At 38.4% G+C, this 27,888-nt stretch overlaps 1 protein-coding gene across 1 annotated transcript; it reads right to left on the reverse strand.

The window, feature by feature from the left end:
• Nucleotides 1-16: 16 nt before the first annotated feature.
• DHX29 (DExH-box helicase 29) lies at nucleotides 17-27,837 on the reverse strand. The gene is made up of 27 exons (XM_074165754.1): nucleotides 27,614-27,837; nucleotides 25,605-25,678; nucleotides 24,975-25,088; nucleotides 24,278-24,407; nucleotides 23,747-23,889; nucleotides 22,958-23,083; nucleotides 22,396-22,522; nucleotides 21,928-22,089; nucleotides 21,172-21,337; nucleotides 19,981-20,104; nucleotides 18,965-19,561; nucleotides 18,118-18,261; nucleotides 17,848-18,024; nucleotides 17,116-17,256; nucleotides 15,419-15,563; nucleotides 13,201-13,321; nucleotides 12,173-12,257; nucleotides 11,053-11,141; nucleotides 10,351-10,479; nucleotides 10,051-10,126; nucleotides 8,936-9,160; nucleotides 7,883-8,019; nucleotides 7,131-7,224; nucleotides 6,118-6,420; nucleotides 4,627-4,758; nucleotides 2,984-3,080; nucleotides 17-2,224 (listed from the first exon to the last, which is right to left on the reverse strand). Exons 1-27 carry the CDS (start codon nucleotides 27,789-27,791, stop codon nucleotides 2,169-2,171), a joined length of 4,092 nt encoding a protein of 1,363 aa, XP_074021855.1. The 5' UTR covers nucleotides 27,792-27,837; the 3' UTR covers nucleotides 17-2,168.
• Between the last annotated feature and the right edge of the window lie 51 nt (nucleotides 27,838-27,888).

Consider the following 27,888-nt stretch of genomic DNA (forward strand, 5'->3'; position numbering starts at 1 on the left):
AGAAAAGCAACACAGTGGCATTAACAGAGATTATTTATTAAATAAACGAAACCAAAGAGAAAGTTCACCCACCCAAAAGAGCACAGGCACAAGAGCTGCTCAAGTACACTGCAGAAGCAGAAAGCCACTGTAGTCTTAGTTTACGATTTTAACATAACTGTGCTTATCTGTACACCACAGTGTGACCTGTTTCGCAGAAAACTTCATCACTCAGGAGAATGTGCAATTTTCAAGTTATTACAATATATCCCCTTAATAACAATTGAAAGAAGCTATTACTTTAAAAGATTACAGAGCAGGGCATGCTGGAGTAACACAAAGAATGCCTCTGAATTTCAACATTACCATACATAAATGGAACAAAACCTCTCTATTCAACACAGTTAACTAAGTGAGAAGAACTGGGGGGACAATTCACACTTTCACTAGCATGTAGCCATTTAAACCCAGTGACCGATACACAAAATTCAAACCCAAAAGAAACAGGAGCTTGTTAGTTGTTGAATTACTGAAATGTACTTCTAATTCACGTTTCCAAAAGATATAAGTAGAAGACCTCAACGAGAACAAAATCTGGGAAATTGTTTAGGGTGCAGATTTAATTTTTACCTTCAAGGAACATAGTTTGCAGGTTTTTACTTCTGTGCCTCTGACACGGGAGAAGAACGTGTCTGGGAACACAGAGTGCAAAATTGAGGTCTTAAGATCAAAATTTAACAGCTTAAATGCTTCCTTGCATAAACGTTGTCTACTTTTGAATTAAAAAATCCCCACTTCCTGGCTTTTCTAGGAAACCAGGACTACCACTAGTTTATCACAATTCATAAAAGTGTAACAGACATCACCACTTTTCCCTCAGAGTTCTTAGCAAACTATTAGGAGAACCTGCCTCTCCCAGAGCGGCATGTAGGGTAACATGCACAAGCTGGTTTACTTTCAGTTTATGCTTCTCTCTTAGATTATCATAGCAGAACTGGTGCTGCTGCACTAACTGGACAACTTCATGTATTTTGCATTTTCATGCATTTTCCTCAGTTCCCTTTTTGTACACTATTAACCTCTGCTGCATGAAATCTGTATTTTTCAGATTAAAAAAAAAAATATTATCTTTCACACTATCCTCTGCCTGTACATCAGAGTTCCTACCTGACTGCAATTGTTTAATGCTTCCCCCCAAAATATTCCTCATTTTTGAAAGCAGAGTTGGTGATCTAAAAATTTTGCTTCACAATTATAAATGGTGTGGATAGGTGGAATGTAAAAGCGTTTGGTTTGTTAACCAGATAACTTAAGGAATATTCAGTATAAAAGAAATAAGAAACATTATGAACAGTGATAAGAGAGAATGATGAAGACCAGAAGGCTTCAGCTACTGATTGATGAACCATTAAAGGAACTGCTCTGGTATAGCTACGAAGAGGGTCAACCTGAACTTTGATCAATGAAGGGGGAAAAACATGATCATCATCTGAAGGGGCTTAAAGGAAAGGGACAGCAACACTTATTACAGTGGCCAGGAGAGACAAGAAATCAGGGTGAATAGAGAGGAACAAGTGTGAGAAGTGGCAGAGGATGGGGAGGGGCTGCTGGTCAGTGCACTTGTCAAGCTGAGCACCTGTTCACTGCAGTCCATCTATCTCCTTATAAAGCATCTTCTTAATGTAAACCATACAGAAAAAAAAATGAAGACATCTATAAGATGTATTGCTTTAATACTGTAAATTCATAGATCAAAAAAATTACCACTTTAGATATCCCCATAAGAACATTTTTGTTCCATTTGCACACATCTAATGGAATTCTACTTAACTGAGATTCAGGACCTAATCTCTAGTAATTACTACAGTCTGCACCACCAGTGATGGTATGATTACTACATTTGAAAAAAAAAATTGGCCACAGCCATTTTTATATTGAAAAGAAACTGTTTCCATCCATCATTCATAGTCAGACAAATGGCACCAAATGTATTGTAAAGGTTAAAAACATATTCAATGCTCACCTTTAAAAATTATATAGAGAAAGGTAAATTCTATGCAAAATCATGCAATCTTTCCACATCATGGATGGTACCAACCACACTAAGCATTTAAATACTTTCAGTTAACATTGGAGTGCATATTTTCCCTGCCATTTCTGAAGCGCTGGTTTGTTACCGATTCCTGGTCTCAGTTACCATTCTCTGTTTTTATCAGTTCTTTGATGATGTGCAAGACCTTGTCATCTAGGAAAGAAAACAATCACAGTGAGTTAAAAAGAATGAGCTTAAAAATTGGTTCCCAAAACCTAAGAAAAATCAGAAGTCTAGCTCTCAGCAACTTAATCTTAATGCTTTAGGCTATGCCAGACTCTAAAACAAGACAAGTGATTCCCATTTGCGAAGCAAAAGGGCGAACAGTATGTCCACAGCACATCATTAGAAAGTTTATGAAATTACTTAATCAACTGGTTGTGGCCGTTTCAGTATTTCATAGAAGGAACCGAGAAAGTGATGGGTTAACTACAGATACATTTGCATATGGGTACTCCCTTTCTTCCTCCCCATCTACAATATTCTTCTGAACATCCAGTGTCCAAAGTTTAAATTGTGCTCCTTTATCCCTTACTTTGGGGGGCAACATGCTGTTCCCATCGTTAACCTAAATTGCAAGACAACTTGTGTAACACTTAAAATTCATCCATGTCTGAGGTTCATCACACACAATCTCAACTTCTGTTTTGAGAGGCATAACAACATTGAAAGTAGTGGTGAGGTATCAGGGGTATCTTTCAAACAGCAGTTGTGCAGATCTTCATACACCTGGGGTGAGCCGCATAATATATGTAGGATTAGTAATGACTTTTGTATGTCTCTCAAGGTAATGGAACGATATTCAAGTCACACTAACCCTACTGGGTAAGGATAGAGTGTACTAATGCTTCCTCAGATTTGCCACAAGGTCCATTTAACAAACAGATTTTAGTAATGCAGTAATAAAGTTACCTTCAAGTGACATTTTAGGATTTTCAAGCTTCTTCTTTAAAACAGACTCAATGAGAACTCTCAGCTGTTTGAAAATAACTGCTATCTTTACAGGAGCCTATAAAGAACAGACAAGGCCAACAATTGCAACATTCAGACATTTTGTACCAAAATACAGATTAAAAGATTACCTTACATATAAGGAGAAGTTTATAACAAGATTCCTGGAAACTTGATGTGTCTACATAATTCTAAGCATATGGGTGGTGTATTCATGAAGTGACTGGGCTTACATTATGCCCTCTTATCTTTAAGCACCTGTTGTTTGTAGCATCACAGCCTAAAGAACAGCAGCTCAGAAGGGTAACCCAGAATATGTCGCCACACAGATCATCAACAACTAGCATATAGTGGAATTATTAAATTTACCAGTATCCTACTTACTCTAATCGCTTTTTTCCAAGGTATAAAAGTACAAATTAATTTATCCCTGAAATAAAATATCTACACATCTCCCTCTCAGGAGGTCTGCCTGGATTCCTGAGAAGGCAATCGCAAGTCTCTCTAGGAATGTGGATATTTAAACCTGCAGCCTTTTCCAGGAATCTTTCATTTTATCCCTCCCTCCCTATTCCCATCTTTATTTCATTTATATACATACTGCCTGTGGTACAATAAGTACCTATTATGGAAAGAGCACAGAATGCAACATATTGTGCTTAGCATCTCAGCAGAAACACAGAAATTCCGAAATACACTACAAGATGTAATTAGCCCAGCAACTGTACAACTTGTAGCCACCCAGAGACCATAAGACATTCTCCAACAAACCTAAAAGAGAGCTGCTTTTTAAAATTCCATATTCATGATAACCAGTGAATTCAATCAGATGGTTGCTTGCTTGCATCAGCAAAGTGCAAAAAACCTAAGATGTTCTGTAGCTTATAGTCTTCCTTGAGTGTAACAAATGGCCCACAGGAGCATGTAAAATTGTAACCGAGTAGCTGGTGGGCTAGCAAATACCAAAGTTTGCTATTTAACAGAGTTTACAGAGGATTTTGGCATGCCACCCATTTTAATTGTGTCTGCAAAAATATGCTAAGAAAACGCACTCAGTTTTCCCATTCCCAAATAAAACATTTTCACCTGGAGAGAAAGATCCCAAACAAAAAAACAGAACACCCCAAAACCAAGCAAACAGGTATTTTCCTTTCGGATTTTTTTCTTGCCCCAAATAATTTTGTTTGGGCTATAAAGCAACATGAATAGTACTTTAGAGATAAATATGTACTTACACAATTGTAAGATGGTAGAAAAGGGTAATATAAAATAGCATACTCATCTGCTTTCAGTGCCAGCTCCATAAAACAAGGTTTAGTCTAGATCTACTTCAAATATCTTTTCTGAAAGAACACTGACTTTCTTCATGCAGAGAGAAGGAACTGATTTGTTTCAAGCTGCATACTACAAGCCTACTCTTTCGAGTGTGATTTCCTAAGACTTCATTACATGCATATAAAGTTTCTCAACAGTTCCTTTAATTCTCTCCTTTCTTTCCTCTTGTTTTTGTTCCACATATACAGTGTCCTGAATTAAGCTTGAACATCAACTGCAGAATACAAAAGCCCACGGAACCACAAAAGGTAGTTACTACTACAACACACCTGAAAATGGATCCAGCCATCAACTGTCAGGAGACGCTCCCGATGCTGGACTTCTATATCCCCACCAAAAAGCAAAATAGGGAAGGGGGATATCAAAGTAGTCTCTCTCAAATACACCTTACTGTACCTCACCTGCATATAAACAAACATAAGCATTAACAACAACAGAAAAAGCCCCAAACCACATAAAAATCTCATACATCAAATTTGATCGCTACTTTTAAAAATGAAAAATACATATTTTTTCTTCCTTTTAAGATCCAGGCAGCACGAGTCATTGTACGCAGAACAACTGATGGCAATTTGTCTGCCCTAGAACACATAAAATACATCACTTCTAAGTAAGTGACAGGCTTACGTACTACTAGAAATCAGCTAAAGCCACAATTTTCTTGTTAAAATTCAAACACAAGCTTAACATTAGCCTAGTGCTGTTCAGCAAAGAGACATTAATAAACCCACTGAAGTAAAAGGCAGGTAGAACTCTTCCGTTACACATTCTTCTCAGCAGCAGCTGGCTTGTCAATCTATCCACATATGCACATTCATACATGGGTAAGTGTGGGCACACGTGTAGACACATACACAGAGTAACCTACAGGGCTCAGCACATGCTACTTCTGGCTTTGGAGCCTCACACAGATAAAGACAGAAAGGAATGGGAAGGATTTGTGGTGGGAGGAAAGGAAACAAGAGTGCATCTTCACCCAGAAAGTGCAGGCTTGCTTTTTTCCACTGTTCATGGAAAAATTTCCCTACCTTAGCTGCTGTCTTGCCTTTACACTAAAAGGTTCTTGGGGGCAGGAAGTATTTTCAGGTCTCCAAAAAAATACTATCACTTCATTTGCATTAAGAATTAATATCCTGCTTCTCTTCAGTAAAGCTGGCCCTTATGCAACAGTTGTCAAGGTTTTATGGTACCAGAAGCGTAAGTAAATATGAACACTTGAATTTAGCAAGTAGCTGACAAAATTTTCTGTTGTGAGAGGGAAGTGTCAGGAAAAAGGAAATACAATTCACTTAGGAAGTTCAGCAGTCAATTACAGAATTGGCTATTTAGTTTTAAGTTATTATTGGGGATATGCGAGGCCCATACCTAATTTCAAAACCTTAGAGTCTGCTTAGAACAGTAAAAAAAAAAAGCACAATTTGAAGTATTACATATTACTGCTTAAAGTGATCATATTAAAACCAACAGCACTGTATTAAAGAAGTAAATGATACTATTAAGTTAAATGACACACAAAGGTACTTTCGTTTATAGGTATGAGTTTCACCACGAACAAATTTGTTCACAATGTTCAGCCTTAACTTCTTTTCCTTCAGCACTCAGTTGACTCATTTTTATGTTATCTAATGATCCTGGAGTCCAAAGACTCTTAAGATGAACAAGACATTCAGATCTACTTTAGATTGTGTATGTTATTTAATACAAGAGGCGTAACTCTGCCTTTACAGAGACTGTCAGCTACATTCACTATTTTCACTTACCTTTTCCTGGTAAAGGAGCCATCCATATGTCTGTAAGTCTCGATTTACAGAGGAGGGATGCACTTGCGCTTTGCCCTGAGCAGTTTCTACCATGCAAGCCAGCTTCTCTGTAATATCCACAGACTTTGTATACATTATTTTTCCTACATTGTCATACAGCCCTGCAGTCAACACAGCTTTGAGAAGAGCTATTTCATGGAGAGAAAGGGATTGTGTGGCTCCATTTCCATTCCATCCACATTGCGCTGTAGGTGCTGTGAACCCTGCTGCTCTGACCACCCTTATGAGTTCTTGCTTCACATCCTGAAATTAGTAACGTATTAGTAAAACTGTGAATTTTAAAAAGGTACATACTCAATGCCATACTCATTAGCTGGCAATGACACCCCATTCCAAATATTCACACTCCCCAGGAGAAAGTCTTACTAGAAAAACACTTATTTTCTGCAACCACTTTGGAATACTGGCTGTTTCTATGAGAAAAACATTACCTGGAATATAGGGATAGATACATGGTGCTACATATACTGCAAATACTAAATCTCTCACCTGTAGTTAAAATATAAAGATGCTTAGGAGAGCTCAGTCACCCAAACTTAAATACAAAAGACCAATTAAAAATTTCTCTCACCAAAAGTACAAGGCCATTTACATAAGTTTGTGGCTCATCTTTCAAACTAACCATTAACAGACCTGTTCTTCGATATCAAGAGTTAACATAATCCAAGTATTTTAATTCATAAGTCTTGATTCTTTGGTGGAAGGCAGGCCTAGCTTCTCCAATGGCAGTGACTACAAAGATGTATACCAACAAACTGTACATATCAAAACTCAAATGCAGACACAGCTACCTCAACTGAGGGTGTGCATTTCATCCATCCTCAGCATTCCATTTGCTTTTGTCTTATCTAAATAGTAACTGAGATATAACACCTCTTTCAAAGGGTATGCCATTTTCAGAGGAAAATTTTAACAAATAACTTTTGAGTGCAGAGCATAATTATTTGGTTTACCTCCAGAGTTAACAGTGAAGTCCTATTAAGGAAATTTCTTCTGCAGTAAGTCATTTCAGCACGATAACCCCCTTCCTGTCGAGCCCTTTTCCACCTAAGGGAAAAATCCTGTCTTATTACAGCAAAAGAGATCACATCAAGAGTATAACAATATGAAAGTGGTAGTAAGTTAAAAGGCAATACTGTGTTTTGGTCAGCACTCTCCACTCAAAACTAGAAATAACAAGATAAATGATAAGAAATAACAAAGATAAATGCTGCTGGTCTAGGAGCAGTCTTAAGGACATGGCTGCAACAAATTTAATAGATACTAACAATATACAAGGTAATTCTCTCTCAAAAAGTACATGTTTCTGTCTTGACATTTGAAATAAAATTCAGGTGTTGATTTTGAGACTTAGTGATAGTATCCTAAAAAGAAAAAATATGTATGTCGTTCTACAATATATACATTTGTACTTTCTCAAATATAAAATATTCAGGTCAGCATACCACAAACAAAAAAAATACTTTAAACCCTAGGATACATAGACATAGTACATCTCTGTATGCGTGCAAGCATCATTAAAAGGAGTTAAAGGGTAAGGTAGCAAGTAAGCTATCCTTTTGCATTTGGCAATCTATTGTTATTCAGAAGAGAAAAACTTCAGGTAAAAGCAATTCAAGAGAATACTTATAAAGGATTCTTTACAAACTGCATTACTTAAGTATTATCTACATCTAGCTGTAAGCACAGGAGAATTATTATTTACCCCAGATAAGCGTTGTAGATTGTTATATGGTCTGAAACTGCCATTGCTAGAGATGATTTTGCAAGATCTGCTTCATCTTTTCGACCAATTGGTGTAGTAAATGGGGATTTTTCTGTCATAACAGCAGCCAGAGTTGCCTGCAATTAGTGAAGTACACGTCACTTAGAGTATTTTGTTATAAGCTTACAGGTTTATCATACAGTTTTAAATTTTCTTTTACAGTAATATTTATTGATACTTTATCTTATTTTCTACTAAGCCTCAAGGAAAACTTATCACCCTAAGAATTTCCTACATAGAATTCAGAACTTATATTAAGCATTGCTTCCATATTGCCTTATATACACCAATAAAAAACATTAAATCTCAAAACTCACAAGAAATAGTTTGTTTAATGACAGAGCAATACCTGATACAATAAAGGTCAGATTAAACAACTGCTTTAGACTATACCACATTAACAGCAGACACTGAAAAAACACAGGATTTTAACTTTTCGGTTTTCAGGAAATAACATACCCATGCTGCCTCCTAATTTGGAGTAAGTTAAACGGATTAGGTGAAAGTGTAAACTGTAACAGTCTTCATATAGTAAGTTACCACATCAATTAATTTGCACTAATTTTACATCAGTATGTTCTTGGCCCACAAACTGTGGGGTAATCCAGACTGCTCTAAGCCACATATTAAGAGGGCTCCCTGGGATCGTAACAGACAGAACTGTAGGCTGAGTCTGACTACCCACTTGTGAATATTACCTAGGAGTTTAGAATTATAGAATCATTTACATTGGAAAAGACCTTTAAGATCATCAAGTCCAACCGTAAATAACACTTAGATTATTCCCCTTCATGATGTCCAGGTGCCCTCACCTTAAAATAAACATTTTAACCTCTTGCATCATCCTTTCAATATACCATGTTGCAAGAAATCAGATTAATTGTAATGGGTTAACCATTTCTATATTTATTTTTTTAATTTAGATAAGTTTGGGGTTTTTTCTGTTTGGTTTTTTTTTTTTTGTTTGTTTGTTTTGTTTTTTTTTTAACTCACCACAGGATCCAAGCAGCCAAATATAGCACCGAATATAAGCATTTTGCCAATCTTTACATTGACAGGAAGGGCTGCCAGGTGCTGGCCTAATGGAGTCAGTTTGGGCTCACTGAACAGACAAGCCCCGATCTTCCTCAACAGGTTCATCGCATTACCAATTACTTGCTGCTGTGGTGGGTCTAATGCTCTGGAAAGGAAATCTTCAGGAGAGCCAAGATTGCATTTCTGTGGAGAAAATCAGCATATATTTCAATATAAAAATTTATTATAATGAACTTCTATAGTAGCTAAAGAGGAAACTGAAAAGCTGTTCTTGCACTCAAAACCCCACACTCCCTCCCCTCTAAACCAGCCCCTTCACTCCCAGAACACAGACACGCCCCACATTAGGTCAATGAGACTTCGGTGTTTGGAAGGACTTCATATGATATGACCACTAATTGTAGAAGCATGTTACCAATGGTTACAGATGAGCAGGAGAGTCTCAAACCCAACGAGATGCAGTTCAACCTGGCACTAATTTACCAGGTTGCTGTTTTTCCCATGTAAATCCTACTCACAGAATCACAGAATGATATGGGGTTGGAAGGGACCTCTGGAGATCAGCTAGTCCAACACCCCGGCCAAAGGAGGTCCACCTAGAGCAGATTGCACAGGAACATCTCCAGAGACGGAGACTCCACCACCTCTCTGGGCAGCCTGTTCCAGTGCTCTGCCACCCTCAAAGTAAAGAAGTTCCTCCTCATGTTTAGATGAGGATCCTCACTCAGGATGGGGAGAGAGTGAATGGAATTGCTTCCTTAAGCAGAAATCAATTTGAAGGCTATTTAACTAAGTTTGAATTCTCACTCTGAGGTAAACTGGAACAGTATAGTGTGCCATTCTCACTCAGCAGCATGCTCTAGATTTTCCAGTACACACATACTGGATTCTCCCCTGTTCTGGTGGGAGAAGCCCCACTAACTACACTGCATCAGGGATGTCCTGGCAAACCTTTTTAGCTAACAAGGTCAGTAATTCCAAATCCAAGTGATAGTATGAAGGTGTAATTCCTCCAAACGCACATGTAATATTTTTAGTTAACAAGGTCAGCAATTCTAAAACCAAAACCATACCATAATATGAAGGCATAATTCCTCCAAAGGCACACGCAGTATTTCTGGAACAGAATATTCCATGAAACTTTCAAACCTGCAACATCATAAGAACACAGAATCACAGATATTCAAAGGCTAAATTGAATTCAACTTATAAACTCATGTTCCACATGCTCATGGGGTTTTGTTTTGATGCAGCTTAATCTTTCCAGTTTGCAATCACTGAAGTGAAATTCAACAACACTTCTTACTTTTGCACAGAAAAAGACAAATATATTTATTTGATTAACGACATATTGCTCACTTAGTTTACAGTACCTGTCTCTTGTGTACATTCGGAAGCAGAATCCATCCCTAACACGTCCAGCTCTTCCTTGTCGCTGCAGAGCGCTAGCTTTACTAACAAAGGTCTCCTCCAGGGAACTCATCTGACTACTTTCGTGATACCTTAAAAATTGTAAAGCAAGTGTCAATTCAGATTTCAGAAATAAAATTTTGATGTATACTTAAATACCAACATATTGATAGTATATCTAAATAGTACTTATATGAAAATACTACAGTATCGAAAACTAAGCATACCTGGGAGAACTGTATATCATAGTACCTTGGATATAAATCACTAATGAAAGTATGAAAGTTGGAAAATGAAAGAGCTATTGTATTATTTCATCTCTCTGGCAATTCAGAACTATTTTAACACATTTTAAGGGCTTTTCACTTTTAAAACGGACAAAATAACTAAATAACTAAAAACTGGGAGAGCATAAAAAGGATCCACTTTATTTTTAATCCAGTACTTAATCATGATTCTCCATATCTATAAACTCCCCTTGTTGTTCATACGATTTGAAAATCCAGAGATTCATCTCAAACTTGTACCTAAACTGCAAGCTGTTCAATGAGCTCAGCCCATTTCTTGTCCAGAAATGTAGTTTAATAAGGATACCACAGAATTCTTGCTACTGACCTCCAAATATTTGCAGTAATTACGGTATGATGAATGAAAATCAAACTCACCTATTTTCTTTTGTTCTGCCAGTATCAATTACAAACACAACATCTGGTATCGTAATACCTGTCTCTGCTATATTGGTTGCCAAAACAATCTGAAAAGTAACATAACACGAATAAAAGAATTATGGGATGTCTGCCTAATAGTCTTCACCTTTAAATCAGTATTATAGAATAAATTTGGCTAAAGTTTTTTACCCAGAAATGTTTCCTTAAGTAATCTGACAAAGAATTAAAAGCTACATGATTTGGAAAATGGTTTAGAACTCCCTAATTGATGAGGAATCAAAAGTTAAACAAGAATTTCACATTCACTTTTTGTTTTATAAGTCATCAAAATTACTATCTAGTACCTGCCAAAATTGGTCAACTGTTAATTAAATAGCTTCAGTAAGTAAGGCAGCAAGTAAAATAGTATTTTCCTAGATAAAAGGTATAGATGCTGGTTAACAATAGTTAGAATATTATAGAATCATAGAATAGTTTGGGTTGGAAGGGACACTTCCCACTAGACCAGGTTGCTCAAAGCCCCATCCAGCCTGGCCTTAAACACTCCCAGGGATGGGGCATCCACAACTTCTCTGGGCAACCTGCTCCAGTGCCTCACCACCCTCACAGGAAAGAATTTCTTCCTGATATCTAATCTAAATCTCCCCTCTTACCATTACTCCTCGTCCTATCACTACATGCCCTTGTAAAAAGTCCCTCTCCGTCTTTCTTGCGGGTTCCCTTCAGACACTGGAAGGCTGCCATAAGGTCTCCCAGGAGCCTTCTCCTCTCCAGGCTGAACAACCCCAATTCTCTCAGCCTGTTCTCATAGGAGAGGTGCTCCAGCTCTCCAATCATCTTCATGGCCCTCAATATAGGAAAGCAACAATTAAAGAAGCTTTTAGAAAATTATTAGGTTTAGAAATTTGTCTGATTACTGTCAAGGTTTTCACAGCATGTTTGCTTCTATCTGTTAAGAGAGCACCACAGTAGAATTGCTTCTTCACAGCAAGAAAATTCCAGGAACAATTGCTTGTCGTGTAATTCTGTATGATTTGATTTCACAATAATTTAGAGTTGCACCCACAGGAAGTTTCTTCTTTCAGTGGTGAACCTGGCATTTCGAAATATATCATACCTTTCTAATACCAAGAGGAGGTACTGTAAATGCAGCTGCTTGATCTTGAGTTGACAGAACAGAATGCAAAGCTATCAGCCTGTGCCTAGAACAAGAAAATAAGTGTATATTGATTAATGTAATAAGATAATAATCAACATACACAAATTGATATATGGTAAAAAAATGAGATCAGAAAGATGACAACAGTTTGGAGAAAGCAGCTGAAGTGGACACTTGAAGGACTAAAACTTTGTATCATTAGGCATGAAAGTTCAATATTTTTTTGCAGTGTCAAGAAAGGATATCCCCACTAGCTCATAGGGTTCTCCTATTTGGTAATAATGCAGGAAAAATACTACTGCTGCAGATCTCTAGGTTAATTTACATCAATAACCTAGCAAAAAAGGGAAGCAAGTGTCCATGAACCCAAGCTCTTCACATTGTCCTTCCAAGACAAGGACCGTCATTGAAACTTTGCACAGAACCATAAGCATATATAACTTTCAGTCTGATTAAATAAAGATCTTCAGAGATGAGACAGCCCCAGAAATGTGTGCTTTCATTCTTTCTAGACCTTGACATCTCAGTCCATCTATGAAACTGTTCTTTTTATGCCATCGTGTTGCTAACTTTAGTTACTCACTAAAATTTCAAAACTCTGTCATTACAACCCTATGCCATTTCTCTTGCTAGATTACTGTCCCTGGTTCTCTTCTCAGGAAACAGTCACTTCCACATAAGCAACAAGCCACAGAAAGTTGTATTCCAGATATGGCAGCTTCCATACCCTAAGCAGTGGAAAATAAGTAGTCAAATGCTTTGTGATTAAGTAAGTTCGTTGAAAAATAAAATTAAAAAAACTTATTACTGTACGATTCCTAAGCACCTGTCATTTTTGTTTGTATCCTTCTCAGATAATAAAAGTACATTTGTAGCACGAACAGCTCAGAGGTCTAACTCTCAGTTTCCCTTTTCAAGAATAGCACACCTTAAAACCCAAACATATTAAGTTGAACTATTAACTTCATAGAAAATACCTGCATTACCTGTCACGCAAGTTAAATCTTCTGTCAGTTGAAATGAGATCATACAGCTGTTGGATATGGGCAAGGCCCGGTAAAAAGATCAGCACAGCACCCTCAATGTTCTTGAACTGGGGACTTCTATCTGGAAAGTTAGAGTACATAGTTAAAAATCACATAGGCACATAGTTAAAACAAACTCGCATTTGCAAACTGTTTCACTTGAGAACAGGAACTAGGATGTTTCACCAACGCAAGTGAGCTAACTAGTGATGTCAAGACTAGAGGCTGCAGTGATCATGCACTGGTGCAGTTCACAGTCCTGAAGGATATGGGTCAGGCAAAGAGTAAAGTTAGGATGCTGAATTTTAGTAAAGCAAACTTCCAGCTCTTCAAGGAGTTAATCAATAGGACCCCTGTGGGAAACTGCTCTCAGGGACAAGGCAAACTGATAACAAGGGATGAGGAGAAGGCCGAGGTTCTCAACTTTTTTTTTTTCCCACCTCAGTCTTCACTGGTGACCTCTCTTCCCATACCTCTCAAGTGGATGAACAACAAGATAGGAACCAGGGAAGCAAAGTCCCTCTCACTGTAAGAGAGGATCAGGTTTGTGACCACCTGAGGAACTTGAACATAAAAGTCTATGGGACTTGATGAGATGCATCCCAGAGTGCGGAAGGAATTGGCTGATGTAGTCACCAAGCCACTCCCCACGGCAGTTGAAAAGTCATGGCATCAGGTGAAGCCCTCAGTGATTGGAAAAAGGGAAATATTGCACCCATTTTTAAAAAGGGTAGTAAGACAGACCTCGGGAACTACCAACCCATCAGCCTCACCTCTGTGGCTGGGAAGATCATGGAACAGATCCTCCTAGAAGTTGTGCCAAGGCACATGAAGGACAGGGAGGTGATTCGAGACAGCCAACACTGCTTCATCAAGAGCAAGTCCTGCCTGACCAACCTCATGGACTCCTATGGCGGAATGACTACATCAGTGGACAAGGGAAGAGCTATGGATGCCATCTATCTGGACTTCTTTTAACATAGTCCCCCGCAACATCCTTCTCTCTAAATTGGAGACATACAGACTCGATGAGTGGATTAGGAATTGGCTGGATGGCCACATCCAGAGGGTAGTAGTGGTCAACAGCTCAGTGTCCAGATGGAGATCAGTGACAAGTGGTGTCCCTCAGGGGTCTGTACTAAGAGAAGTACTGTTTAATATCTTCATCAATGACATAGTAGGACTGAGTGCAACCTCAACAAGTTTGCAGAAAACACCAAGCTGCGTGGTGCAACTGACACAACTGAGGGATGGGATGCCACCCATAGGGACCTGTACAGGCTCAAGAAGGAGGCCTGTGTGAACCTCCTGAGGTTCAACAAGCACATGGGAAGCACCCCATACCTGGGTCGGGGCAATGCCCAGTACCAATAAAGGCTGGGGGATGAAGGGAATGACAGCAGCCCTGCTGAGGAGGACTTGGGGGTACTGGTGGAAAAGTTGGACATGAATCAACAAAGAACATTCACAGTCCAGAAAGCCAACTGTATCCCGGGCTGCATCAAAAGAAGCAGGTCAAGGGAGGCTTCTCTGCACCCCTACTCTGCTCTGGTGAAACCCCACCTGGAGTACTGCATCCAGCTCTGGAGCCCCCAGCACAGGAAAGACATGGACCTGTTGGAGCAGGTCCAGAGAAAGGCCACAAAAGTGATCAGAGGGCTGGAGCACCTCTCCTGGGAGGACAGGCTGCAAGAGTTGGGGTTATTTAGCCTGGAGAACAGAAGCCTCTGGGGAGTTATTGCAGCCTTTCAGTACTTAAAGGGGCTTTAAGAAAGATGAGGACAAACTTTTTAGCAGGGCCTGTTGCAACAGGACAAGGGGGTAAACTAAAAGAGGATAGATTCAGACTAGACATATGGAAGACTTTTTTATTATTTTATTTTTACTATCAGGGTTTTGAAACACTGGAACAGGTTGTCCAGAGGTGGTGGATGCCCCCTATCCCTGGAAACATTCAAGGTGAGGTTGGACAGGGCTCTGAGCAACCTGATCTAGTTGAAGGTATCCCTGCTCACTGCAGAGGGGCTGGACTAGGTGCCCTTTAAAGGTCCCTTCCAACCCAAACTAGTCTGTGGTTCTATGTAAGAATGAAGTCAAGTACTTCATTGTCAGTAGAAAGCACTGGAAAGTAAGTCCAAAGCACAACCCCAAGCATACAAATGTCTTAAGTAGACTGTACCTAAGTATGCGAGCAACTCCAAAATAAGTTCAAGGTTGATCTTGTAGGGGTTCATATAGAAGATAGCCTGCTGTGTACGACTGCTATACTTCGCATAGTAAGGAGCCAAATCGATACCAGATCCAGACTGGATTGGGACATACTCCTGAAAAAGAAGAGCAGGGAAAAAAAAAAAAAAAAAATCATGTTCTCAGTGGCTTAGAAGAAGGTAAGAAAGGTGGTGGTCAATTTGTCATTCACCTAATTTATGTTTCTTAAAACAGCGATTGAGATAAGAAACACTTAATTGACTAACTTCCCACCAAAATCAGTGTGGGTTAGATTAAATCACAGCCATGTACATAACCTGTGTATAGGTACCTACTACTGTTAAATGACATCTGAGAAAAAAAAAAAAAGTAAAAAAAGTGTGTAGAAGTAGTACTATATAGCCTGTTTTATGAATGAAAACAGTTCCCAAGTTTGTATCTGGCATCTAGTTGGTATCAATTCAAAATGGGGTAACAAGGTAGATACTCTTCTTTCAAAACTCCTGTTTCGGGGTATAAGAAACCAGGCTGCCCTTTCTCCTCTCCCTCACTTCACCCCTTTCAGCTTTCATTGCAACCATTAGATCAGAGTGAATAAGGTGGCAACTCCTGCAGTGTTTTGGAGCAGAAGGAAAGGAGGAGGAAGGGAGAACATAGCAAACACTTATCAGAACATGCAGACATTTAAATTGTTCATAAACATCTTACAGACACACTTAGCATAAGGCTTCTATGTTAAGTGGCATTATTGTAAGTTATTTCATTGTTAATCAACGCACTTATCCTATATGCACCACATATGCTTCTGTACTGAAGGCTCAACAGAAATAAACCACAAAGATGGAGGAATACTCGGGAGAGCACTTAGGCTTCAACTAAAGGATGCTGTTGTGATGTGTGGGATAACTACCACTCTAGGGAAACAAAAAAATAATCACCGGAGCACATAAGACCATAATTTTCAACATATGCATCAGTGTTTGATCATGTCAAGCTAAATGGTCCTGTAGAGATTTTGAGAGAGCAAGTCAGAGCAGACAGGCATCTACCCAAAATATATACAGTCTACATAAGCAAGCTAGGGTGGCTTAAACCAGATAGCATTCACATACTCTTCCCTCCATGAACTTGGGAAGTACGTGGAGTTTTTGTAACACAAAAGCACGTCCAGCTGTCTGCAAAATACCTACAGGATTAACCTCAGCCTGTTAAACCAAAAAGCTCTGCACAATAATTTCATGTAAATCTTATTTTGCACGCCACATAGCTGGAAAAACTCCCAAGATCTTCCAAACAATGATATGACCTTGTCTCTTCTGTTCTTAGGTTTGCCACTTAGGAGAATTCTTCGGGAGGAAAAAAATCCCAAACTCAAATGCTTCTCCTGCTGCTGCTTTTAGATCTAGAGCTGGGAATCTGTACAACATAACTCAATGTCAAATACAGCAAAATCAAGGCAGCTATAAAGGAGCTGGTGAGACAAACATACAGGTGCAGCATTAACAAATATTTGGTTTCCACTGTAGAAGTGTCATTGTGTCTTTTACCAACTGTAAGAATATTTGAAACTATACAGTCTGACCACATTTAATAAGGGGGACATAACTGATAAAGTAATCAAAAAAACAATCAACATTTCCAAGCCAAAACTAGAAATGCTTATTTTACCTGATACTTTGTAGTGCCTCCTCCTTTGCTAGTAACATTTATTGTTACTTCCTCCTCCTCCTCCAAGAACTTCTGACAATATTCTGAGTCTTTCTCCAGAACATAGCCAGTTGCTTCAATTACATCTTCAACATGGAAAATCTTCAGTGAAAATTCACAGAAGAAATACATGGCATGTTAAAAACTAACCAGCATCTTCTTCGTTTTTCAATGCTTATGTACAAAGCTGAACAGGGCACACACCCTTATCTTAATGTTGTAATAGATCTTTCAAATTTCAACTTAAAATTTCTTATACTTTTTGAAAACCTAAACACAGAGCTGCTGTAAGTTTGTTAATGGGCCTCTCCACATGACAACTAACATTACCTTTACCATAGAATATATAACACGCATGAGAAACATACATAAGAGTGCAATGACAAAATTGCATGGGAGGTGGGGGGAATCCCCTTTAACACAGAAAAATCAAAGTGTCACTGATGGACTGATTTTAATCAATAATTAATCTATCAGAAAAAAAAACAGTACAACCCTGTACTTCAAAGCACTGAAGCTATTTTATATTTTCAAAAAGGAAAAGGGTTTCAAGTCCTTAAAACACATGTTTAAGATAACTATTCTTGGTAAGAAAGAAGTGATATAGGTGTATTCCCTATAAGACACTAACCAGGCAAACACTGTATACCTGCATAGAGAGTGTCTTGCATAATCAAAGAAACATTCACCTACCTCAACAGGGTAACTCCTCCCAGAGATTCTTAAAATGGGACAGTGTGAGAAATAGCTGGAAAACTTCTCACTGTCTACAGTAGCACTCATTAAAATCAGATGCAGGTCTGAACGTTTATGCAAGATCTCCTTCAGAATAACTAGCAAGAAATCAGATTGGACACTTCTTTCATGCACCTAGAATTCGAAAAACATATCTATAGTAAGGTTTTAGTACAAGTCAAGGCCCAGAATAACTATGGTTTCTGCAGAACAGTAAGAGCAGATTACCTCATCTACAATAACATGAGATATACTTGAAAGAAGACCATCTTCTTGAAGTTTCCGAAGCAGGACACCTGTTGTACAGTACAGTAGTCTTGTGGCTTCTCCTGTTCTTGACTCCATACGAATTTGATACCCACAAAGGGAATTCTTTAAAAAAAGATATAAAAAGTACAGAATAACTTAAAAGAGCACACAAGCTAGAGATACTCAAAGTGAAATTTAAGCACTGCTAGATTCAGACACTACACAAGTTGCTAATTAAATACTATGGTGAATGACTAACACACTGGTTTTTTTTTTACATACACGAACCTTACTTTGTTGAGAAAGGGAACACTGAAACTACAACTAAGTTTCTCCAGAATAGCAAAGAGCCGGTAGACTCTGCTCTTTTCAGGGTTCTTCACAGTTCCTAAACAAAAATATTTTTGCACAAATAGACTACCATACAGGACCTTTGTTTTCTTCAGGTAACAAAGTAACTTATGTTGGAAGGGGCCCCTCTCAAAGCAGAGCCTCACTCAAGGTATAGGAATGTATTGCTCAGAGCCTTATTCAGGGGAGTTTTCTCCACGCCTAATGACAGGGATGCGATAGACTCTGGGCAATCTGTTCTAATGTTTGACCATCCCCATTATGAAACATTCTTGCTCTTAATCATCCTCTAAAAATTTCAGAAATCGTATGTGGATACACAGAGGTGACAGTTTGGAAAGAAATCGCTGACATAGCGAGAAGCCCTTTTTCTAGAGAATTATTTGGTTGTATAACAAACGTTTTCACTTTGTACCAACAATCCAGCCCCCTGTATTTGATCAAGACTAGACGAAGGAATTTAGACACATCTTACTTTTCCTCCTGGTCCTGATTCGCAGCCTAGCTCTTCACAAACCCTGGTTGCCAGACTCACTGCTGAGATTCTTCGGGGTTGTGTGCAAACAATATTGCATTTAGTTGACCCTTCATCTAGCAACAAGTCTTCCAACAAGAAATGGGGCACCTGGGTACTCTTCCCACTGCCTGTTTCACCAGCCACAACAACTACTCGATGTTTTTTTAGAGTTTCTACAATTGAGTATCTGTGCTTAAACACAGGTAACTCCTGTCTCTCTTTCAGGAGCCTCTGGTATCTGGATGAACTTTGCAACTTTTTGAACAAAATCCTTGAAGGTTCCAAATTATCTGCGTCTGAGGTCTCAAGGGAGAGACTGCCAAAGTCCTCATCAGAAACTAAGTTTTCCCAGGAATCTTCAGGACCCTCAGATACTTTTGGTTGGTTTTCAGATTGCAGCTGTTGCTGTTGTTTGAGTTTGTTTAATAATCTAGCAATAAAGTTATCACGGGGTTTGTTGGTTTCCATCTTGTTTTCTTCTTCCTTTTTCTTTTCAATATCCCTCCATTCTAGCCAGACATCTCGGTAGGTAGGAGGCAGCAACTGATGAACTGACTTCAGGTGGAAAAAGCAGAAAAAAAATTACTTTATGTACTACTTAGTAGTATCACTGACATTTTATGTGTAAGTGAACTGGAGTGGCAAAAGATACGACAAAATGTTAAATAGAGCGCTACTTCTAAATACAGAAGCTATGAAAAACAGTAATATAAACGTCAACTATACACTTTATTTTCAACTGGCTTGCATTCTTTACAACACTGAAAGAGTAATTTTACTATCAAAGAGTTTCCTCCCTGTATGCTCCAACACATATGCATGCTTATAGATATAAGCAAATGAACATACAATACAAAGAATTTAATGGGAAACACTTCATTAAACTGTTTTTAGAATTTAACTATAGAAATTATAACAAACAAGTGCAGAGGTAGATTGCAGGATAAAAATAGTAATATTGGTGAAAATCTTACTTGTCCTTTGGTTAAATGATAGAGTGCCAAAGTAGCAGCAAGATGTTGTGCTTGCATACTATCTTCTGTTACAATTGTAGGACACATTGTCATTACATCATCTGACGATTTTGTAATCCTGACCCTTAAAGACAAATTTATAAAGACATTGATCTTAATTTTTGTTACCTATATAAATAGCACATCTGTTAAAGTTTTTGTTCAAACCATAGGATTGAAATTCCAATAAGGAAACTAAGCTAAAGAAACTTAATGTTATTCAGTAATATTTCGTAAACAGAACCAGTCGATAAATTGAATAGCAGGAAGTTTTCAGCAGCAGATTCCAACAGTGAATTTGTGATTTTTTTTTTTTCGCCCATTAACAAATGTCTTTATTTTCTTTAAAGCAGAAGTATTTGTACGCATATAGATCATTATTAAGGTTAGTTGCTTCCAAAGAAAGACTAAATATTTGTTTGTGTGCTCGCAACTACTTAGCGTAGATAGAGATGACAGTTAATGATCTACTGAAATGCAAACATCTGTTTAACAGTTAGGCGAGTTGGACCATCAGATAAATTTCTCATATTCTTAAGGGAACAGTATATTAGTAGCTTTTAACTTGGGAAAGACAACAGGTTCTTTTACTTGGTTCCTTCAAGCAGCATTACTTATTTGTATGTGATAATATTCTATTTTATACTGTTATATTACAGACTCATTTTCTAGAAGAAATTTAGAAATCAATGATGCTGCAATGCTTTGGTTAGAAACTTATGGTAGCTTTCATAAATTTTTTTAACTTCCACTTTATCTTAAACAATCTCCAAAAGAGTTTTGGTATTGCTATGCTTAAAGCCTATGATTTAATATACTACTTTGAATGAGAATACCAGAAGTTGATTGTCCAAATGTATCTCATACAGTCATTTCAGAACCTTTCATTCAGCAGTACGGATTAAAAACTAATCCCTCCTTTATATGGGATCATTCACTAGAGTCTCATTTTTAGTGGTAGCGTCCAGTCTAAACATCACTTTTGCAGAGCTATTCAGAGTAAAATACCTCCCTGCTGGACTAAATAGAGAGTTTGGGTCAAACACACTATATCCCTATAAATTTGGATGAACGTGACAGGACAGAAGTAGCCAGCATTTTAATTTTTACATGAACCAAAAGGAAAATGTAAAGTTTATAGGAAATACATACCTACATTTCCAATATTTTCCAACCGGAACCTTTTCAAAAGCAGGATTTGGGCTCTTGGGAAAATTCTTCCTGCACCAGTCAATCAAGAATTGCTTTGGAGATTTACCAGTCCAGCTTCGAGCACTATAATCAAAGTTTCTTACATCTAGCGGTTCTTTCTTTTTCACTACAAGAGCAGAAAGACATTTTAAGTCTCAAAATTTGCCTTACTTTCTTTTGAGAGGCAGGAATGTTTTCACCTTTTCTTCAAATGTATTTTTACTAGAAACAGGTATTTTCTGAAATGTTTTGCAGAAGTACTGGTACTGATAACAGGACAGAAATCCCTGCTTTTCCCATAAAAGTACCTAGCAGGAAATTAACTGCAGTATTTTGTCTGCTATCTTTGGTCACCCAACAATTTTAGAAGTTTCACTAAAGTTTGGTTATTAGAAAATAATTTAAGTTTGAAGGTTTAAAATGCAAACAGTTTAAAAAGATGAGAGTGACAATGGAAACAACAACTAGCCCCACAATTAAAATAAAAAAAATAAAAATCAAAAGTTTTAGATGTGACAGTATAGCAAAAATAGCTTTCAACATCATCTGCAAAAACAAATACAGATCCTTTAAAGTCAGCTTGGTAGTCCACCTGCCTTTCCCACAGTTAGAGCTTGATGAGTCAGCACTGCAATGCAATACAACCGAGAAAAACAAGAACTAATACTGGAAATTTGTGGTACACTTCAATCTTGTACCAAACAATTTCCAACACACCTTTGTCTTCCTTTGCAGCACCATCGGGTTTTTCAAGCAAGCTCAAATTCAAAGTGGTTTCTTGAGGCTGAGGTGAGGGAGTTTTTTTCTTTTCATTTTGGTGTTGGTTTGAAATCTTTATTGCTGGATTAAATACTGGATGTTCTTCAAGTACTGCCATTTCTGTCAGAGAGAAAATACAACTTACACCCAAGCGAATGCAATTTACATCCATCAATTGCTGAACATTTATTCTTTAAAAAGAAAAGATTAGTTGTATTAATTCATACTGAGCACTCAAAAACAGAAGTAGTGAAACGTTACTGACTCTTTAGAATTTGACCCACATGGAAAGGATAGATTCAGGAAAGCCTGCAATTCACATGGTGGCCTAAAAGTTGATGAAATCAATTTAACCTGACTCAGAGACTTACTTGCCTAATAAATACGCAAATCACAATAAAACACAGGTAATTTGCATAGCTCTACCTTGCTGAATTCTTCTTATTTTCTCCTGTGCTACTTTCTGGCCTTGCTTATCTTTGTCTTGCTTGGAGGTGCTTGCTTGCTCCTTTGCTTCTGAAAGCTTGGCAGCCAGATGTACATACCTCTCATTCTATTTCAAACAGAATTATTAATACAAGTTGAATATTGTATGCTTGTGACTTTTCATGACCTTCATAAAAAAAATGGGAGGGGTTTTGTTCTTTATACTGAGCTTACAAAGAAGGAACAATTAGTTTTTATGTAACTAACAGTCAAAACCTTTCAGAATTTGATAGTCACTTTCCTAATCTCACCGAGATGTGTTTCAAGAATTATTCCTTTCCAGCACAATGCATTCAGTATTTTGAGCCCAGTACAAAAAACGCAGGAAAGGAAAAACAACTTAGGAGATGTTTCAACACATTTCCCCTTCAGTAGCCTGCAAATGTATAAATAGATAACAAAATTATTCAATCTCCAATTTTTAACAAATACATCCACCACTTGCAGATGTGCCAGACATTCAGTTTTTGAAGGACTTCCATGAAGTGTTATTCAATCTTACTGGGTCAAACTTTTCTTCATCTGCCTCTTTCACAGACTCATTCTTCTCTTCATCACTCTGCTGCTCAGCATATCGCAAAATCCATTCCTTCATACTCACTTCTTTGTCCTTCCCCACATTTGTCTCCTAGAAGAGCAAGCGAAATCAAAAGTAATGATAACAGTAAGTGAAAATACCAATGCTTTTCTCTGTCACTATTTAGGAATTACTGCTTAAGATTATATACATAACCTAAGTTATATGACGTAAACAAAGCACAAAGCAAACTTCTCCAAGCACAGTAAACATTTCACCATATACTTACATAGAACACCTGAATGATTATAACTGCTAAAAAAACCACTTTAAAAATTAAAAAAAAAAAAAATAGCAAAAAAGCACTTTTGTGCAAAGTCTTTTAAATTTCTAGGTTTAACATTTAATAACCACAGAAATCAAAACACTGCAAGTACACAGGCAAACTTAAACCCACACAAGTACATAAAGAGTGCCATCTGTACACAAGTAGAATGAACCCATTCCAGGAGAAAAATTAAGCTAGGCTTTACTACAAAAATGGACTATGAAGAGCCCCTCTAGACTTCACACACAAAAAAATAATCTTACCTTCAAATAACCATTCCATTGAAGTTAAAATAATGTGGGTGACAATTATTAAGCATACCATATTTTCAGAAGTTTTTCAGATCAGCGTTGGAAGTCCACGCAAATTTTGTATTTTAGAGAACTTCTTCCTCTATTCCCCCTCCTTCCTCCCGCCAGGAAATACAAATTAATTTCTCAGATTACCTTAGTTTCAGGGACATTTTCTTTCTTTTTGCTATCTGCTACACGAGATGGCAGTTCACGTTGTGACACAGGAGAACAAAATTTTGCTCTAGGTTTCTGTTGCTGCTCTTCAAACTGCTGGCTAAAACCTTCAGGCAAGACATCTTCAAAATAAAAAAAAGAACATGTCACAGAATACATCAACATAATTACTGAAAATCTTTTAAAGTGTGTTGGGAGCCAACTAGAAGAATATAAAACAAAACAAGCATGCCTGAAATAAAATCAGCCTTTAGCATTTAGCTAAGCCAGCGTTTGCTTATTGGACTTCCATAGAACTAGCAGTAGGAATGAGAAGTCTAAAAGACTTTATATACTAAAAAACATATCCCAGAACCCATCAGCAGCGCATCTAGGAAAGGAACGCTGTCATGAATACTGGTCTTAATGAAAAAATATATTTAATTACTACTATGAAGCATTCACAATCCAGACCATGTCCTATTACTGTTCTGTTAAAAACTGTAGTTAATCCTCTGTCACCATACTCACCATCAGGAAGGTTTAAACAAAGCCAATCAAGTGCAGAGTGAAGATCACCACCATACAAAAGTGTATTTTTCATTGCTTCTTCAATGTGCTCAGTCTTAAAAGAGAATCTTTGTAAAGCCATGTATACATCCTATAAAGAAAAAAGGCACAAAATAATGGGATTTAATCTAGCAATCTAATATTGGCTTATAAACTCTTATTTCCCATGTATTGGATAGCTAGCTTTAAATGGAGGTAAACAGCATAAATTAATATATCAGAAGACTGAGAAAAAAAATCGTGTTTTGCGTACAGTTTACAGTATTTGTTATTGTAAATGTGTATGCATATGTATAAATAAAAATACCTTCCAGCCTCTGTACAAAATGTACAGATTTTCTAGTTAGAAGATAAACCTATAATTTTCAAACTATATGGAACAAAAAAGTGTAGAAAATATAAAACATTCAGATTAAGTTCTGTTCCTCTATCCTGTCTGAAGACTCTGATTTTACCTAATGAATACATAAAGATGTATCTTTCCTAATAGGCATACTTGTTGATTCCACTGATTAATGATTAATGTAACTACTGGAAAGCATGCTACACTGGCTTGTACTGCATCCAGAAGTGTACTATGACACATGATACAAATGACAAAAAAGAAACCATTTATTTTAAATAAACAATGGTCAGAGAACAACACTTTAAAATCTACCTGTAGTTTCTTCGCAGTAAGTCTTCTGGAAATGATTCCTTTGTCATCGTTTTGTTTTTTATGGTCATTGATTACATCAATAATCCGTTTCTCCAATTTACCATTTATCATCACCTGCACAGAGAAAATTAGTTGATACAAAGCAAAACGTTACAAGTTTTTATGACATATCAATGCTTCTTATGGTTAAGGAAAGAATGCCCATTTACATCTCCAAGGGAATTTAGTATGTCAAAGGAAACAAACAAACAAAAAAATTTCTACCGGAACGCACAAGGCCTTTCTCCTCTGCTTACAAGAACTGGTATAAAATTATTTGATCATCAAGACACAATCTGTGACACTCTCCTTCCTCTCTCGCAGAAACCCAAACATAACTCTTACCTGCATGTAATGTATCATTTGTTACTTAAAAAAAAAAAAAAAAATATAGACACTCTCCAGCCCTGTTAGTTTACCCCTGGTATTAAATCCCACCCAAAGTCCCAAACATATTAAGCTCAAGATAGTCTAATACATGAATACAGTTTACCTGCATAATATAATACTGAAGAAGAGCTGAAGAAATATTTATTCAGCTAAAAGAGTACTATGAAAACTAAAGTTGTTTTATCTAAAGAAGATACTCACCTTAAGAACAGATTTATCTAGATTTGCAGCAGCACTGGAATCTGTTGTTGAACTAAAACTGTATGTTTTTGGACCTGCAAATTGCAAAAACCCATCAATTACATAAGCAGAACACAGAGAACATTGCTTATGCTAGCTAAAGCAGACCAAATATAACAGGTTAGCACAAGAAAATACTACACTAATTTGCCAGAAACAGACAAGTACACAACAACAATAATAATAATCAACAGTACAGAAAGGCCTTCGAACAAGGAATAGTGAAGAAGGTAACTCTCGGTAGACAAAATATAAAATCTCAGGTGGTACAGTGAGAGGAAATGGGATTGACTGCTCACTCTCTCTCAGCATTGGAACAAGGCACGCCAAGTAGGGAAGCCCATGGCAAGTTTGAAACAAGTAAGACTGTCTTTTCTTACTATGAAGTGCATAGCTATGTAACTGAACTCTTTGCCATTAATGGCAAAGTGTGGATATTAGACATTTACAGAAGTCCAAGGGCAGACAGGATAGTCTTGTAGTAAAGAAATAAATTAATTTGGGATGGCATTGAAAAAACATTGCATCTGGCTTAGGAAGACCCTACAACACAACTGGTAGAGGATGTAAGAGCACCCTACACAGTATCACTGCATGTCCAACCTATTCTTACCTAAGTACCTGCTTTTGGCCCCTATCCAGGAAAAGGAACTGGGTTACAGAGCCTTTTGGTCTCATCTGCCTATCGTCATTCTTAACTGCTTTTCATTTACCAGCTGTTAGAAAAATACTAAAATACCAAAGCTATTTATTGTCATTAGAACTTCAACACTTCTAACTTGCTGTTAGATTCTGGTTTTTTTCAGAACACACATACTGTTTCTGGTAGTGCACAGATATAAAGAAACTGAGCAACCTCACAGTTTCCACCACCAGGCAAGGCTGTACACCACCCCAGAGGGAGCCGCACTGTGCTCCAGGAGGCACAGCTACCTCCCAGCTCCTCAGCTTGCCAGTTCATCTGTGCTGGGCTGCCTGCAGAGAGGCTCTAGGAGAGCCCATTTTAAGATCAGGACCGCGTGTAGGTAACTGCATTTCATAAAAAAAGCATGTCATCTCTGGTCAGGAGCTACAAAGAGCAATTAGCCCTCACGAGCTAACCACTAGCACTTACTGGTAAGCTGTGCAACTACACAGTATTTAGACTACACTAACTTACTTTTCATTTACACTGACTTATTTGTCACCACAGCAGACAACCTAGGAGAGATGCAGAATAGTTTCTAAAGAAGACTGAGCACCATGGTGCTGGAGGAGCAGGAGACACAGTAAATGTTTACCAGAGCCCGAATTTGTAAAAGCAGAGGACACAAATAGGTTCAGGAAGTTTAAGTTAATGGATTACAAGACTTTGTGTTAAGAAGTTGGAATCTCAAATGGCCTGGCCATTGCATAATTTGCAACATAAACTGGTGTAGCGTATCTCAGATACTACTTCTAGCAAAGCTAGTTTATTGAAAACAGGCATCTGCAGAATACTAGTTTTTCAGGCTGCACCCAGAGCAGTCATCCCTCAGCTCATCCAACGCTGCTGAAGTCACATTACCACATTACATTGGTTTTGAGCACATGTGAAATGAACACCTACAAACGAAGTGCATTACTGGGGGAATGCCAGAACCGCACTTGCTCCACAAAAATCACCGATAATGTCAATGGCGGGTTTTCCCTTGCCCACAAGGCTCATCTACCCAGGGAGACCCCAAGAAGCGAGAAAGGCTCAAGCCAGGCCTGACCAGCCCCGTGTCAGAAGGATTTAAGGTGCCTTTTCCAATAAGGCCAGGCCTTTTAGCAGGCCTCCCTCCATCACTCCCAGGCCCCCAGGCGGAGGCAGGCCGCGGCCTCAGGGGCTCCCTCCCTACGCTCCCAGCCACCCCTCAGCCACCTGGACCCCACGCCCCTCCTCCCTCCTGCATGACCGCCCTCAGGGCTCGCCGCCCGGGGCCGCCTCAGGCCGCGCAGCCCGCTACCTTGCTTGACACGCGGCTCCTTGGAGGCGGGCGGCGGCCGCGGCGCCGCTCGGCTGCCCGCCTCCGCGGCAGCGGCAGCTCCCGCCTCTGCAGCGGCTCGAGCCCGTGCGGCGGCGGTAGCAGCGGAGGCGGTATGGGCCGCGCTGCCCGCCCGCTGCTTCTTGTTGCGGCCACCCATGACACCCCCTGCCCGCAGCGGAACCGGCCTGCCCTCTACATCCGGGCACCCCGCTTGGCACCGCCCATTTGGCCTCTTCCCATTGGCCGGTGCTGCG

This window comes from Numenius arquata, chromosome Z (genome assembly GCF_964106895.1).
Source record: "Numenius arquata chromosome Z, bNumArq3.hap1.1, whole genome shotgun sequence".
NCBI classification, from domain to species: domain Eukaryota; kingdom Metazoa; phylum Chordata; class Aves; order Charadriiformes; family Scolopacidae; genus Numenius; species Numenius arquata.

What these genes read in the sequence shown, in the direction of transcription:
- DHX29 (XM_074165754.1), bottom strand. Translation starts at nt 27,791, where the DNA reads ATGGGTGGCCGCAACAAGAAGCAGCGGGCGGGCAGCGCGGCCCATACC. An exon ending in GGAGCCGCGTGTCAAGCAAG is followed by an intron (nt 25,679 to 27,613) that starts GTAGCGGGCTGC and finishes TGCAATTTGCAG; the next exon opens with GTCCAAAAACATACAGTTTT. An exon ending in GGAGTTGCTCGCATACTTAG is followed by an intron (nt 13,322 to 15,418) that starts GTACAGTCTACT and finishes CTAACTTTCCAG; the next exon opens with ATAGAAGTCCCCAGTTCAAG.